Here is a 17404-nt window from a genome sequence, read left to right on the forward strand (position 1 = left end):
ACCTCCTAATGGTGGCCCTGCTGGAGCCTATGCCTTCTTTTGACCAGAGTTGCAGTCAGTAGCAATGTAGATGTAACTGGGCTCCACAGCAAACTCATTGTAGGGTTTCTGCTGAAATGTCAAGAATTTGACTATTATATTTGACAATATAATAGTTATATTAGCATACAGGTATAGGATCAGATGCTTTGAACCTGGGCTTTATTGGATGGGTTTTTTCTGTATTTGGGATACCATACCTTAAATCTGCTATTAAAATGTAAACATGAAATAAACCCAATAGGTTAGCATTGCCAATATGAATTAATTGTAGCCTTCTTTATTTACCATCTGTACTATATCCTTATAGAATATAGAGGAAAGGGAAATCATTTAAAAAATTTGAATTATTTGCTTAAAATAGAGGTAGGCCTTCCAGTAATTCAGTGCTTTCTGTATATCAGTTTTTGTTAAAGGAGAAGGAAAGTTGTTTAGCACTTGGGGATGCCAAATGTTCAGCACCCCAAAGTGAACGTATTTACTTACCTGAAACCCTGGGCCGGTGCTCCTATCAGCATAAAAATGCAGCGGCCCGGGGTTATTCCAGTGAGCACCACGGAGTGCTCTTCCGACTTCTTCTTTCTTCAAATTTCCCGGGACAGACGGATGTGGCTTTTCACTGTAATCTGCATCCACAGCCGCTCAAAGAAAGAAGAAGCCCGAAGAGGAACCCTCCATGTTGCTCACTGTTATAACCACGGGCCGGTGCAGTTTTCTGCTGATAGGAGCACCGGCCCGGGGTTTCTCTCTCTTTCTTTTTTTTTTTTTTTTTTTTTTTAAGCAATTATGTTGTCATTGAAAGAGATCTATGGGAGTTGTGTGAGCCATAGATTTCCCTTAGGGCCCAATCTAGTCTTTGGGCATAAGGGTTGACAGCCCTGTAATAGAGCAGATTTGTGAAGTATTAAAAGTTCAATATTTTCCCATTTATTAACACTTTCCCAAATATCAGGAACATTTTAGAATGGAATACATGAAATGCTCAGTAATGTATTATAACAAGCGGTAAGCATCTTTACCGCTTGATTGAGAATTAATAAGTTGTTTGAATGCATATGGGACATTTTGTGTTTAACTTCTAACAGCAAAGGACAGACAGATACTACTGTTAATAGCAATTACATTTACTAAATAATTAAACATTCATAATAATTGTGCATGGTAAACAATTATATTTGGGTTTACTCCTTAAATTAAATTTTGTTTTCTATTTGTTTTAAAAGATTTAATAAAAGTAAACGTTTTGTAAATTTAATAAAAGTAAACATTTTGTAAAGTATTTGTAACAGGGAACGTTAAAAGCATTGTGCAGCAACTTCCAACATACAATATAATGCAATAAAAATTAAAAAAAAGAGCCTGTTAAGCAAAGCATGCACAGGTTTCTGACTATGTGACCTGTACACTGTTTTATTATTACATAGAAAAAATAAATCATTTTTAAAACTTTGGATTATTTGGTTAAAATGGAGTCTATGGGAGACAGCCTTTCCGTAATTCGGAGCTTTCTGGACAGGGCCGCCATTAGAAATCACGGGGCCCCGCACAACAACATTTTTGGGGCCACATGGGCCCCGTCCACCCTCATGCCCAAGCCCCACCCCATATCCCGCCCACTCCACATCACAGTTAAAAGACCACACAGACATCAGCGCCTAAAATAGTAAACCCCCCCCACACACAAGTTATAAAAAGTTATTGATGGTCAGGGCCCCCTTATAAGTTAAAAAAAAAAAATTGGGGCCCCAAAAATTAAAAAAAAAAAACATTGGTGGCAGGGGCCTATAGAATATTAAAATAATTCATTGGTGGCCAGGGGATTAAAAAACAAACAAACCACAAACTGGTATTTAGTAGAATTGAACTCAAGGCTTCAGGACTTCAACTTCGCCTCCTTTCATGACTTCGGGTCTTTTTGCTGCTTCAGGACTTTAATTTCGGCTCCTTTCGTGACTTCGGGTCTTTTCGCCACTTCAGGACTTCAATTTCGGCTGTTTTCGTGACTTCGGGTCTTTTCGCCGCTTCGGGACTTCGGCTGTTTTCGGGACTTCGGCTTCGGCTTTTCGGCACTTCCGCATTCGGCATCCTGAGAAATGGCTGCACGGCTCGAGCGCTCGTAAGGGGGGCCTGGCTTTTTCAAAAATGCAGCATTGCCGGGCCCCCCTTCAGGCCTGGGACACTTGTCCCCCCCTGATGGCGGCCCTGTTTCTGGATAACGGGTTTCCGGATAACGGATCCCATATCTGTACTACTTTTGCTTGGTCTTCATTTGTCAATATCATGATATTATCGGCTCGAGCAATTGCCAAGTTTTTTCGGCCCGAAACCTAGAGGGAGTATGGTCTCACAGTAATAGTGTTACACATCCTTTAAGTTAAATACAGCTTAAATTAAGTTTTCAGGGATCCTTGAGCTACTCTAGCTTCCATTGCAAACCATTATTCAATCTTTATAATGTTTTGCTAGTTTCAGAAAACTTGATATTGGATGGATTTGCTTGAATACTGTTTTGGGGTCAAAATATAGGTTTTCAATTGGCAATTGGTTTTCATTTCCTATTATTTGTAGTTTTTGTTAGCTTTTTATTCAGAAGCTCACTAATTTGCAATATCTACAATCTGGTTGCTAGGGTCCATATTACAGAAGAAGAAGGTAAATAATTAAAAACCTATAAAACTGATGGTTAACCCCTTATTACTAAATCCATCATAAGGACTTGGAGCAGTGTGTGTACGTGTTGGTATTTCTCAACCTTTGGAGAAACACTGGGTGTGAGTATGGCATCGACCTTAAGTTCATTAAGCAGCTTCGTTTTTGTTTTCTTTAAGTATTCATTAACCTAATTTAGATATGACTCACATCAGATGGAAAGCTGCACAACAACAACTTTTATTCCAATTAGCCTTGGCTGTTTCAGCTTCTTACCTGCATTCATGTATGTTCAACCATATTGTGAGGACTTACCATGGTAGTCTAGCAAGCCAGCAGGGCCGCCCACCGCGCCTTCTGCTGGGATGCCCGCCGGGTTGATCGTCAGCTCTCCCTCGCCGGTTCTCCTATGGCGTTTTGGCGCACACTTCCGGGTCTTACGTGTTTCGTACATCGCTGGCGTCTTGACGTCATCGCGTTTTGGCGTGAACGTTTGAATATTTAAAGGGGCTTTTGATACAAACTAATTGCCTGTTGTTAGGTCTACTTGTTAGTTCCTGGGTGCGATTTTTGTCCTGTTTTGATTCCTGTTTTGACCCTTGCCTGCCTGACTATTCTGAACTCTGCTAAATCCGATCCATACCTGCCTGACTACTCTGAACTCTGATTATCCTGACCCTTGCCTGCTTGACTATTCTGATTTTACTGATATTGACCCTTGCCTGCCTGACTACCCTTGAAAGTTGCCTGGCCCGACCCGGCCTGTCTGACCTCTCTTGAACTCTGCCCACACTGACCCCTGCCTGTCTGACTACGTCTTTATCTATTCCTAGTACTGTGCTTTCCGTCCAAAGACTTAAAAACAACCGTGCCCCTTTGCTCGTCCAGAACTTTTGCTTGGCTCCTCTCCTATTAAGACCTGGCGGCATCCAATTAGCGGAGGGCTCCTCCCGAAGTGAAAGACGGCAGCTACAGGCAGAAGCGGAGCCGAGACCAGGGAGCCTAGCACCTGTTCTGGATTTTGGGAGCTGACCGTGACACATATATACATTTTGATTCCTTCATGTTTGATTCCTATTATTCAGTAAATACATAGCTAAATCCTGTAGCTGTCAGTTATGAAATACAGTAGAACCCAGACTATATTTTTCAGATGATTGTGAAAAGACGGAGTCAGTTCTAGAGCAATGTAAAATCAAGGTTCTACAGTATCTCCAAAGCATACACATTGCTGACACAACGACACTGAAAGGCTAGTTAACTCTCCATTGTCACTTGCTGAATGGCAGACAAGGCAACTTGCAAGTTTTGCTCAACTAACCCTCTTCTGTACATTAACTGCACTGACTGCTTATCCTCCAACCCCTCCCCTTACCAAGTCTGATAAAATCTAAAATGTTCTCAATGACCTTCAAAGCCATTTGTATTGCTGCCAACTATTCTAACTCTCCACACTTCACCTTTAATGCCTTATTACTTTTTTTTTTTACCAACAACTGCATTTCTATTCCTTTATCCTTTACATCAAAATTCCCCTGTTTTTCAGCATGTATTTTGTGAAAGTCAGCCATATACTGTCTAGGCTAAAAATGCAACACAAAGTGCCTGAAATCATTGCAAAACACCAACTCTTTATGGGAACTGTCTGAATAATCAGCAAAAGTGATTGCTCATCAGTCTTGTCAGTAAATTCATATATACTCATTTGCCGTAAAATGGAGATAAGGTTGGTTTTGGTGCTGTGTTTTCAGTGCGGAAATAGATTAGCACTGTTTTAAGGCCTTTCTTCTCATGTACAGATTTACCACCGTTATTTTATATTGCTTCTGGTGGAAGAAAAAACGTGTAAAAGTTTTATACCGTTTTATACTCTATTTTTTTTCTTCACAGGAAGGGGCAGATTTATCAAAGGTTGAAGTGAATTTTCGAAGTAAAAAACTTCGAATTTGAAGTAATTTTTGGGTACTTTGACCATCGAATAGTCCAACTTCTATTCGAATTTGAAAAAACTTTGAAATTCGAAGATCGAATTTTTTTTAAGTATGGTCTCTTTAAAACTTCGACCATACTCCACCTAAAAGCTGCCGAAGTGCTGGTTTTAGCTTATGGGGGACCTCCTAGGACCTGCATGGAGGCAATTGGGGGAGTTTGGAAGAAGTTTGGAAGGTCAAAGTTAAAAAATACTTTGATCGAAGTATGATCGCAGGATCAGAAGTAGGTCGAATTCGGCCCACTTCGACTCCAAAAAACTTTGTCCTCCATTCGATTGGTCTTTTTGAATTCGAAGTTCAAAGTTTTTTTTAACTTCGAACTTCGACCTTTGATAAATCTGCCCCAAAGTGTGGTGTATTATCCCACTGTTCTTTAAACAGTGTAATAAATATGCCCCTGAGAATTCTATTGCTCATTAATGCACTTATTAAGGCCTGCTTAAACTTCTTTTCAGTGGCACAAATAACTTTTTAACGGGGACCTGTTACCCTAAGAGAATTCTAAATTCTTCGCTTACACTATATAAATTATTTAAATCATCCTTTTAGTCTAGGCATGACAATCAGAGCAAACAGGCAGGAGCTGTTCTGTAGATATTGTATTTTATGGATAAGCTTTGTGTTGTGTCAAAATCTTGTTTATGAGCCAGAATGGGGGACTTTATGCCCATGAACTGGCAGCTGGCTACACAGTTAGTTGATGGTGGCGGGTATGTGGAGTCCGGTGACATCTAGGTAGTGCTGAATGGAAAGTGAAAATAATAGAGACAGGGCAGGCAATGTATGATTGACAGCTGAGATTTTACATACATTTATAATTTTTCCCCTTTAAAAGTATAATCAGAAAAAAAATCTGACTAATAAATAACCCCCTTAATTTACCCATGAAAGTCGTGGAGACTATTGAAGGTCGTATTTTCATGGTTTTAGAGGTTTTTGTAACCATGATTAAACTCTTATTTCTTGAAAACCATGAATGCCATGAAAGTTATTAAAAGATCAGAATATAAAAATTTGCAGTGAAAAAGAAAATGCTGAACATTGTGCTAAAAAATACTAAAACCTCTAAAAATTCAAGTTTTTCTTGGCAATTTTTACGGAAAAAAAATCCAAAAACCTCTAAAAGTCCAAATTGATTAAAAATAGTCCAATAGGATCAGCTCAGTTCCCATGGACTGCTATGGGACCTCGACAGCATTTACTTGGCGCAATTTTGTATTGGCGGTTTTTTTGTGCTTTTTACACTTTATAAAGCTCAAATTTTTTGCATTTTAGATACTTTAAAATCCACAAATTTTAGGGAAAAAATATTATTTGTGAAAAAAAATAGAAAGCTGAATTTCAGTAAATCACCCCCTTAAAGGAATTGCTCAGTGTAAAAATAAAAACTGGGTAAATGGATAGGCTGTGCAAAATAAAACATGTTTCTAATATAGTTAGTTAGCCAAAAATGTAATGTATAAAGGCTGGAGTGATTTGATGTATAACATGTCAGTCAGATGACTACTTCCTGCAGTAACCAATCAGAGACTTGAGGGAGGGCCACATGGGTCATATCTGTTGCTTTTGAATCTGAGCTGAATGCTGAGGATTAATTGCAAACTCACTGAACAGAAATGTACCATGTGGCCCCCCTTCAAGTCGCTGACTAACTCAGAGTTATAGAGCTGAAAAGCAGGAAGTTGGATTCTGGCTGTTTTATTAGACATCTGTTCACTCCAGCCTTTATACATTAAATTTTTGGCTAACTAACTATATTAGAAACATTTTTTATTTTGCACAGCCTATCTATTTACCCAGTTTTTATTTTCACACTGAACTATTCCTTTAAGACTCAGATCCGAAAGTGTGAATGCAGCAACTGGACATTCTTTTATTTTTAAATGTTTTCGACTTAAAAAAATTAGTTTCTATAATATGACTGCCTAGATTTCAGCTTAAATTGTCAAAATATTTTTGTTACTTCTCCTCTTTAAAAGAGAATATTGACATAAATGGATTTACTCAAAATCCGTGAACCACCTATTGCAAACATTCTTATTATTTGACTCTGTATTCCCACATTTACATAATAACATCCTGTGAGAATGTTCTACATGGTTTAAGTGAAACTCTGAAGGCAGTACACACCTAGATACAGGAAGCACCTCATATAAACTAAAGTGTTGTTTTGCTCCTAGCAACAACTCTGGGAAAATTACAATTGGTAGTGACTAGTAAATAAGCCCTGTGACATTAATGCACTTGTAGCTTTGTTTATTTGGTTGAGGTTTGAAAAAACATGTTAGGGCCCAAATTTTATGCCACATCCACCAAATGGTGAATTTGGTGCATCCATTTGTTGAACTCTTCTATCAGAGTAAAAGAGAAAAATAGAAAATTCACAAAAACAAAACAAAAAAATAAACCACAAAACAAAAACAGGAAAACAAATCAGAAATCCCTTTAAGGATCATTTATTGGGGCTTGACGGATAAAGACGTATTGGTTGCATGGTTTCTATAAATGTTCCAAATGAATTATAATTTTCATATGGACGCATTATGTCCTTCCAAACTGATGAGGTTGTATAGATGTAAAAAAGTGAAAACTTTAAACATTAACTGCAACATACCATTCTGGCTTGATATAACACCAACTACGGTAATAAAATCCAATTTTATTCTACCTGGTCTCTGTGGAGCGCCCAAGTCATCCACAGAATAATATTTGGACATACCAGGCCTATTGTTTAGTTTCAGAACAAAGCTGTTGCACTCATTACTGGCAATGGAACATTCTAAATGAATTTAGCCATTCTATACTATTTTATTGTTATGTGTCATAAATGCACGAATCAGAAGAACAGCAATTAATGCAAGTTTGTTTCTAAGTGAGGGTTTTACAAAAAGGGAAGCACACCAATGGGCCCGGATTTGTGGCAAGGCTCCGGAGAGAAATCCGGCCCTGCACATCAACTAAAGTCATCGTTTTAAGGGTCATGGTATTAAGAGTCAATTTATACAAATTGTAGAGGTTATATTTTTTGTGTGCTTTGTCCTCCACACATTCTCCCCAGTGGAAAACAGAAAATATAAATCTATTGTAAGTGCCAGTCAGGTCATTACATTTCATAAAAGATAATATAAGTTAATCCACGTGCTTGTAGTCAGCATAATGATACAAATTTGAGGTAGAGCAGAACTATAACAGGGAATACTGTATTTCCACTCAAACATGTCCTCTATGTTTATGGGAGTAATGCCCACAGTCCACCTTAGAAAGTCCTTTCTACCTGAATGCAGCACTGTGCAGGCTTAAAGGAGAACTAAACCTTAAAAATGAATATGGCCATATTTTACATGCTGAATTTACATGAACAGCCTGAAGTTTCAACATCTCAGTAGCAGCAATGCTCCAGTACTTCAAACCATCTCATAGAGTCTGCGAAACTCACATGCTCCGTGTGCTCTTAGCAGTTGTTGAGAAGCTAAGTTTATGGGTCATTGCAATTTACAAGCAGAAAATGAGGTTTGTCTGTAATATAAACTGATGCTACATAATACATTCACATGCTAATTGCACTGGTTTTTGAGTTGACGTAGTAGTTATCCGTATTAAATACTAATCAGATTTATATTGTGTAATTTCTATTCTGAATAAACAGTATATTGAGCGTTGGACCCTAAGCTCAGGTAACTGACAGCAGCCAGAGTGTGTGCAGTGAATCAGCAGAAAGAAGATGGGGAGCTACTGGGGCATCTTTGGAGACTTAGATCTTTACTGCTAAAAGGCTGTGGTTGCTTGAGCTGGTACACAAGCCCAAAACATAATGTACAACATTTCCAGCCTACTTCTTTAGTTAGGCTTTAGTTCTCCTTTAAGTGTGTCCAATGCTGTGCATTAGTCCAAAGATAGATGTGAATATAGACACTGAATACACAGAAGAGATGCTCGGAAACCTTTTTTTTTTTTTTAAGCATAATATTTGTATATTTGTCTTCTGTTTACAAGCTGTTCAAGTTTCACCTAGAGCATGTTTAATGGACTGCTCTAGAAGTTTTAATGTACAGCAGCCTCCTGCCATAAAATATATGCCCCCCTGTCTCACATTTTAATAAATCCCCCCCTAAAGAAACCTAGTAAGATTGTTTTGTCTCCAGTAAAGATTAGTTCTATCTTAGGATCACGTAAAAGATATTGTTTCATCATTACAGAGAAAATCATTTCTGGATAAAGATCCCATACCTGTACAAAAATATAGAAACATACAAAATTATATAAGGAACAGTGTGTCGGAGTAGTGGAGATTTGTATAAATGCCTATTATTTCTTTTACACTGACTGAAATCATGTAAAATACATTTTATATCAGTTGGTACAATTACTGTTTACATAAGGATTTTTTATCTGCCTTTATGAACATACATTATTTCTTCTTTCTTGCTGTGTGTGACTAATTTATTTGTTTGATTTCTCTTTTTTTCCCTTTAGTCATCAGTCACAGTGCAAACCCCCTCTAATGTACCTCAGTAGAGTAGTGTCAGCAGTATTCTCTCCACTTGCTATATATGTATTTGCCATTATGTTTTCAAAACTCGTATATCAGTGTCACTGGTTGAAAGCAGCTCGGATAATAAATTCATAAACAACAATATTCTTGAGAAACATTTTAGGTGCAGAGAAATGGCTACAAATTTGAAGTCAATAACAGTGTTTTAAAAAAAAAAACTTACATTAAAAAAAATCTGTAAATATAGTGATAGATATAAGGATTTTAAAGAATAGTAAGGGCTACTGCAGTGAAAGTATGGCTGTTGACTAAGCATGAAATAAAGTTTCAGGGTCAGTCCTTAGTTAGAGAATGCAAAATAGAACATAGTAATATACATTTAAAGATTTAAAAAATGATTAAAGAGTGCTGCCCCAATACAGGGAGGGCTTGTAACAAATTTAATTCAATCTTCAAAAAGGAAAGGATACAAGTTAACAAATGAAGATACAGTTTGGAGGGTTACAAAAACATGTTGAACATGAAATTCTTTAAATCCCCAAAGGGAGTTACACATATCCAATAGTTTTCACATTGCAACAGTTTTTATTGAAAATCCTCTCCTTGCCTTTCCCATAGTTCTAACATTTGCCACCCTAATTAGAAAATCGTCTGCCTTTTAAAAAAAAAATAAAACATAAATACAGGATTAAGTGGATTCTTGCTTTTTCCTTTTATTCCATTCGATGTAGCAGACATGTTCATTTAAACAAATTGTTATAATGCTACTTCATATAATGCCTCATATAAGCATAACAAAAGTATGTGTAAGTATCATTATCATACTTTAATGGCTTTGTTGCTTTTTAAATGATCTTCATATGACATATTTTTGAGTACCCATGCTGCCTATTTTTTATTTATAGCTAAAATGCATTCAAGAAAATATGTTCTGCTTTTTTGTTATTTGCAAATTCAGAATGTCAGGTGGTCATGTGGACGCAGTTTGATAATTACCCAAGAAAAACTGGAGTGAAATCATTCTGTACTTTTTCACTTGCATTGTGCGACTTTATCTATAGATGCTGGGGGAGTTACAAAGAAAAGTCCATAAACAACGAAAAAAATGAATGTCTCTATGCTATGAGTTGTCTGTATGGGAGACATTACAGCTGCTACAAAATGATTAAGCTGATGTAGTGCTCTGGGTAACAGCCAAAAGTATATTTTGGTTTGATTAAAGGAGAAGTAAAGCCTAACTAAAGAAGTAGCTAGAAATGTTATACTTTATATTTTGAGCTTCCGTACCAACCTAAGACAACCACAGCCCTTTAGCAGTAAAGATCTGTGTCTCCAAATAAGTCCCAATAGCTCCCCATCTTCTTTTCTGCTGATTCATTGCACATGCTCTGTGCTGCTGTCACTTACTGAGCTTAGGGACCCACTCACAATATACAGTACACATAGAATATAAATGTCACAATATTAGGCTGATTAATACAGATAATTGCTACATGGCAGCATAGAAACCAGTGCAACTGGCATCAGAATTTAATTATGGGCCCTGTAGCATCAACTTATATTACAGACAATCCTAATTTTCTACTTTATAATTAGTGATGACCCCTCAGTTAAGCATCTCAACAGCTGCTCAGAGCCTACTGAGCATGTGAGTGTCGCAGACACTTTCCAAGATGGTGATCCCCTGTGACAAGTTTGAAGTCCTGGATCATTGCTGCTGTTCAGAAGCTGAAACTTTAGGCTAGAGTAATAAGTTCAGTATATAAAATATGGCATTTTTGGCCATATTAATTTTAATGGTTTAGTTCTCCTTTAAATGTACTACCTTTAAAGTGGACCTGTCACCCAGACACAAAAAGCTGTATAATAAAAGTTATTTTCAAATTAAACAGGAAATCCAATTTCTATTTTTTATTAAAGCATTCATAGTTGCTAAGTTATAATTAATCCTTGTTGGAAGCTGAACTAGCCTATACGGTTTATTTAATGTTTACATGATTTTTTAGTAGACTTTTAGGTATGAAGATCCAAATTACGGAAAGATCCGTTATCTGGAAAACCCCAAGTCCCAAGCATTCTGGATAACAGGTCCCATACCTGTAATATATATGTAGACATTTCCTACTTTAGTCTTTAGCCTGTATGCCAATTGCAGGCTACAAAACATAAGAATTGTTGGCTTCTGAGCAACATGCATATGTATTCTATGCACCCATCCCCCACTTTTTCGCCACGATCCGACGCGCTGCGACAAATCGAATGCAACGGAAATAAGGTAAGAGATAGAAATGTAGGATGAAGTCGCAGCGTTGATCTGATGCGTCACAACTGTCGGATGCTGCACGCTGCTTCTGCATCCGACAGTCGTGTCGCGTCGGATCAACGCTGTGACTTCATCCGACATTTCTATCTCTTACCTTATTTCCGTCGCATGCGTTTTGTTGCAGCGATTTGGATCACACTGAAAACATAGTCCTACTCTCATTTGTTCTCAAGCATTTTTCTTTTGCTAACCCCCCCCATCCCTGTAATATATCCTCAAGGACAATTGAATGACAAATTGCATGAGCAATTAGCAATTAGTTTGTAAGCACGCTGCACACCTTGCAGAGTTGTATTTAATCATGCAGCTGAACTGTCTTCTATGTATATGTATTCTGTGTCCAAGGCAAGTTAAAGCAAATATATGGCATCCCTAGCAATGTGCTGGATGTAGCTGCTCTGATTGCTAATCGGCTACACAGCTTCTGTGCTTTAATATGTGAAGCAGGTTTAACTACATGAAATTGCAGCCTGAGCAGCGGCAGAAGAAGCCAGTTTGGGGAAAGGGTTAAGGCTCCTGGTATGTCTCTTACTGGGCGGTGAGAGGGGCCCATAGCAGTAGCAAGCGGTCTGGATCCCTGTAGCTCTATCCTCTTGGGTTTTTACAGGGCGTTCTCCATTGCACAGGGGTTTCCCCCAGCTCCTCCCACTGGATTCATTCATATATTTGTTTCCTTCCCCTGTTTGCAACCAGCTGTACAGCAATCCCGCTATGAGCTCTTGTTCTTACTGATATATCAAAGAGCACGCAGCCTGCTTAATCTCCTCTCTACTGCATCCCACCCCCACCCCTTATCTATCCCTAGCACCAGTGAAAACCCACCCCTTCATTCTGCCAGGCTGGGCTCATGGCATCCTGCCCCCTCTCAGCACTTTACTCCCCGCCAGGGTATTTAACCCCTGCAATACCAGCTCTCACTGTATTATATAATAGGTGTGTATTTGAACCACTTGCAAATGTGTCTCATATATTCTACAATCTGCACAGGCTGCAGAAACTTTATTGTGAATGATAAATGTATATAGAAATAGATATTGCTTTTTTCTTTTCTTTTTGTGCCCAGTCTACTTTTACTATGTGTTTCCTTTACATGTAACGGGTGCCGTAATGAGACGTGCCGCAGGAAAAATGCAGAGCAGCCAATGCAAATAAGTGTGTTGCTGAAAAAGTAAATAATTGGACAGAATAAGAAATGAAACAGCTAAGCAGCGTGAAGGTCACATTTCAGTGTTGTAATGCTGATCTAATTTGCCTCCTCCCCCTTTAACATTAATAATCAAACCTCTCTAGTGCTTAGCCTAGCAGGGTCCCTTGTCTGTGTGGAGGTACAGAGGATGAATAGATGCATGTGTGCTCCCATTCAGTGACTATCAAGTGCTACCTATCTTTCCCTCCTCTGTCACCCCTTCCCATCCTACCCCCCTTCACCGTTTCCCTCTTCTCTCCCTCCCTTCTTCGCTTCTCTCTCCCTCCCCAGTATACTTGCTTGCAGTTTTGCAATAGGATGAGCAGGCTTTCCAATTTGTAAAGCAGGCACATTGGTGGGCTGTGCACATCACATGTGATTCATAAAACCATGAATGATCCAGAGGCGAGCAGCCAGCGAGATCTTCATGTGCAGAATGATGCTGTTTTGTTTTGCAATGTCCTCCAGGAGGTGTGTGTTTGTTTCTTTGTATGTAAGACAGATCTTGTGTCCTTTATTGCTTCCCCTCATTGTTACCTCCCTCCTCATGTATGCAGTTTCTTTTTTTGGTTTGTTTGTTTGTTTTAGCTTTGCATTATTTGTACTATACATTTTAGGGGGCCAAAGAGGGAGGGAAATAAAGTCCCAGGCCGGTGTATTTTGGCCGTCTTCTCATGTTGTGTTCCTCCTTCCCTTGTTCAGATGCTGGATTAACTGATGCACTTGGCGGGTATATGGAGGTTCCTCTCCTCCAGCACTGCTCTCCATTTTTGAGAAGGAAAAGCCAGGCACCAGCAGGAGGAGGATCATGCCTCGGACAAAACAGATCCACCCCAAAAACCTAAGAGGTTAGAAAATGCTTTTTCTATGTCTTCATATTATGTTTGTTTTGGAGGGATCGTCCAACTGTTTACCTTATAAAGGTGGCTGTGGTTGGCAGCACGGAGAAGAGAAAATGCAATGCTGCATATCATTGTGTCAAATGCAATGATCTTGTCCTGGGTGAAGTAATGAAAGATTGTGAGTCTCCACTATTAGTTAATTCATTTAATGGTTTTGCTGCTTCTCGTAAAAGAAGAAATAATTGCAGCTGATGATGGGAAAGTGTAACACTGAGCCCCCAGAGAGTTAGCATGAAGTATCCTTTGTCTTTGCTTTCTCCAGGTGGATTGTGTGCTCCTGCTTTTACAAAAGACCAACTAGCAGTAAACTGGAAGTTTTAATAACCAGTGTAGTGCTGTGATGATTAGCTTAACCTTTATTTTGCTGCATGTTCTTAGGCAAATCTTCGCATTCTTCCACAGGCCCAATTAACAGACGTAGCATCAACACAAAGGTCAGTGTAAGGTTTAGGGGTTTTGTCTGCTTGACATCAGATTGGATGCTGGAAGTTCTTGGCTGTTTTTATTTCTGCATATTAAATAGCAGGAGTTCTTTGTGTGGATGTTGCGATGTTCTGTATGGGTACAAAACATTAACGTGTTTCAGTGGATGAATTAAAAAAAAGAAAAAAAAAGACCATCACTTGACTCAGATGTGCCCCATAACCCAGAAATCCAAAGGAGCAAATATATTTAAAGATCTATGTTTATATTCATTCACTAATAGATTTCTGTTAGGGTTTTGTGTGTGTGTGTGTGTTTATGTTAAAGATGAACATCCTGCAGGGGTACATCTGCAGATGTTGGGAGTTGTAGCTGAACCACTGCTTGTTGTTTACCCCATTTACCACTTTTTTAATCTTTGTCAAATTCTCAAGGTTAAAACCATATCCAGACAGTATCATATTTGTATATATTGTCACATCAAGATAACCATCATTTAATTGCTTATCTATTCTCTTCAAAATATTTCTGTACTTCATATTGTATGCGCATTTAAACCTTGAAGCAGACATATGACAACTTTTATTTGAAATGTAATTATTATTTTTGTTATACCAATTGTGCAGTCTATCAAAAGAAGTGACGTTTATACATAGTGCACACTTTATCCCTGTATACCATATTGTTTGATGATGAATAGGATGAAAAAAGAGGCTCTTGTAATGGGTAAAGTGTATAATTATGATGCAGAAGCCTTGGATTTATTAAAGGATTACAATCTTTTTCAATCCTGTGCACATGTATTCTATCTGTTTAAATGACTGATATCCCGCCCTCTACCCTCCGTATACAGGAGAAAGCAGTCTGTGACCTCCAGCTGTTGTCGAGTTCAATCTCGTCAGCCTGAGATTGCTACTGCTCAGCTCCTTGACTAAAGGTGTTTGTAGTGGTAGTTCAACAGCAGTCATTGAAAGCAGGAGGGGGCAACCCACCTCCAGCTGCTCTGACATTACATCATTTTCATGCAGTCTGCATATATTTTCTTAGAAGTTGCATCTAATTGCTGCAGTTGATTACTGTGGTTTTAATTGGAATTGTGCAGTAAATAATTTCCTAACATGGGGACTGGGTAACCTGTGGCTCCCTGACTGATGCGCTCCATCTCCTGTCACTGAATATAAGAATGTGAGGAATTGGTGCTGAGCATGGCAATGTCATTTATAACTGTCTTGTTGGTAGTATGGTGCACCAGTTTCTGGTGGTTGCAAAACTAACTTTATTGGGCAGGTTTTTCTAGGGTCGAATTGAAAATTTGAATAAGAATTTCAATTTTCCGATTTTTTTTTTTTTAATGGTGAAAACTGTCAAGTTAGACTAAGGAGTTATTGAAATTCGATTCAAGTTTTTAAAAAAAATCTAAATGGATTTTTTGATCATACTCTGAGCCTTTAAGAACTCAAATTTGACTATTTGCCACCTAAAACCTGCCAAATTGCGGTGTAAAGCTCCCCATAGACGCAACGTTTCTTCTTGCCGAACGACCGATTTTAGGGAAGTCCGACCAATCCTTCGAAATTATCGTGCGTTAAGTGGGATTCGAACGATTGTACATTTTTTGGCCGACATCTGTCAGGAAATTGATCGGCCAGGTCAAAAAATCTTTGTCGGCCCCAGTGCAATCTATCTATGTTTGCAGGGCCAAGCAGGCAGCTCCCCTTTGTTTTCCTGGCAAATTGGTCTTTTTAGTTGATGGTCAATTCGTACGATCGTTCTGAGAAAATCGTGGTCTCACGGTGAGGATCGGATCTTTTAAAAATCTCAACATCTATGGCCAGCTTTAGTCAATAGGAGGTCCAGGGATCAATTTGGAGTTGTGTGCAGCCTTCCTGACAATTGAGTTTTTTTTGGAGAAAAAACTCGAATCGAGTTTTTTAAATTTGAATCGAATTCAATTCGAGTTTATAGACGATTTAATTCATGCGAGTTTGAAAAATTCAATTTTTTTAATAAAGTTCAATTGGTTGAATTTCAAATTTATGGGAGTTTAGGGGAGTGACTCTATATGTAGTTGACAGTCTTGAAAAAAACCAATGTTTATAATTTGGACACTATAAATTAGACCTGTTTTAGAGCAGCTCTCTCTAACTGGAGGCCAGTCAATTGAATATGGCCAATCTATGAGTGGGGTTATCAACTCCATTATACTCCGAAGCTCTTAGACCTCTCTGCATGACATCAAACTTGGGGTGGGTCAAATATTTGGCCTACTATATAAATGTAAATATAACAATTTTTTAAAAACTCATTTTCTGTTTATTGTTCAGCCTTTCAGCTGGGTCTCTACATCGGTTTTAGCAGTTAATTTTCTTTAAATATTTTTCCCTTAGAATGGGGTTTAGCTTTACAGCACTGAAGTGGATTATTTATTAAATTGATGTTTGGTTGGATACTTGCCCCTTTCAGTAGATATTATAGGCATGTCTTGAGTTTAGGTATTCGATTATACAGATCCATGCTAGCTCAGAAAATATTTTACCTCTGCTGATGTACTGTAGACTCAATGGCATCCAGTTCTTCACTGAAAAACCCATTCCATTCTCTCCCAAATTCACAGAGGGAAGTATTATCTGTGGTCTTGCTTTTTAGTCTGTATCTGATCACATGTATTCGGTATAGTGTTGTTATTTAAACATTTATAAAGCAACAACACATTCCACTGTGCTGTACAATAAATTGGTGTTTACTGTACATTAAACTCACAGGTTGCTTTAAAATAACTTTTACAACATGCAAAGAATTCGATCTAAAGATGCCTAGTAAATGAAACCTGTTTGGAGCATGGTTGCCCACATATGTATTTAGAATTACAGTGTTTTTTTCCCTTAAAATTATTACTTCCAGTTTCCCATGTAATATAGCACTGATATCAAAATGCTGCCTTTGAATGCCTAGCAGAGATTTAATAAAGGCTCTTTTCTTCCACTGGAGCTTATGCTCATCTCTCTGAACCCTTCTGTACCCTTCTACTTTCCTGCCATGTATTCCCTGTGTACGGTGCATGCAATGGCTAAAGATGCTGCAGTTTATTGGTTCTATTGTACAGGGCTGACAATTATAAATATTTCATTTTGGTTTGAAGAATTATCTACCTCTAAGAATATTTTACTCAATATAAGGATCTCTGAAGCTAAAATATTATCTGACATCTAGCACTGTTAGCACTGGTTTCTGCACTTGACCATGTGGATAGTTCATACTCCTTTACTGGAATATGTGAAAGTCAGACATTTCAAGCTGGTCTAAACTACTAGTCTGTTAATAACTATATATTTTGTAACCTCTTGGTTTCTGTCCCAGACCCCATAACTGCTGGGGGGTGTCCAGTAAGGGCTGGCAGTG

General features: G+C 38.2%; 1 protein-coding gene across 2 annotated transcripts in view; it reads left to right on the top strand.

The window, feature by feature from the left end:
- hivep1.S (HIVEP zinc finger 1 S homeolog) overlaps positions 1 to 17404 on the top strand; it is a 136912-nt gene that overhangs the window by 7316 nt on the left and 112192 nt on the right. The window contains 2 exon segments of one of the 2 annotated variants that reach the window (NM_001095541.1): positions 13017 to 13151; positions 13383 to 13528. In NM_001095541.1, the coding sequence (NP_001089010.1) occupies positions 13489 to 13528 (40 nt within the window). In that variant the 5' untranslated portion in view covers positions 13017 to 13151; positions 13383 to 13488. 2 annotated transcript variants of the gene reach the window in all.

This window comes from Xenopus laevis, chromosome 6S (assembly GCF_017654675.1).
Source record: "Xenopus laevis strain J_2021 chromosome 6S, Xenopus_laevis_v10.1, whole genome shotgun sequence".
NCBI classification, from domain to species: Eukaryota; Metazoa; Chordata; class Amphibia; order Anura; family Pipidae; genus Xenopus; species Xenopus laevis.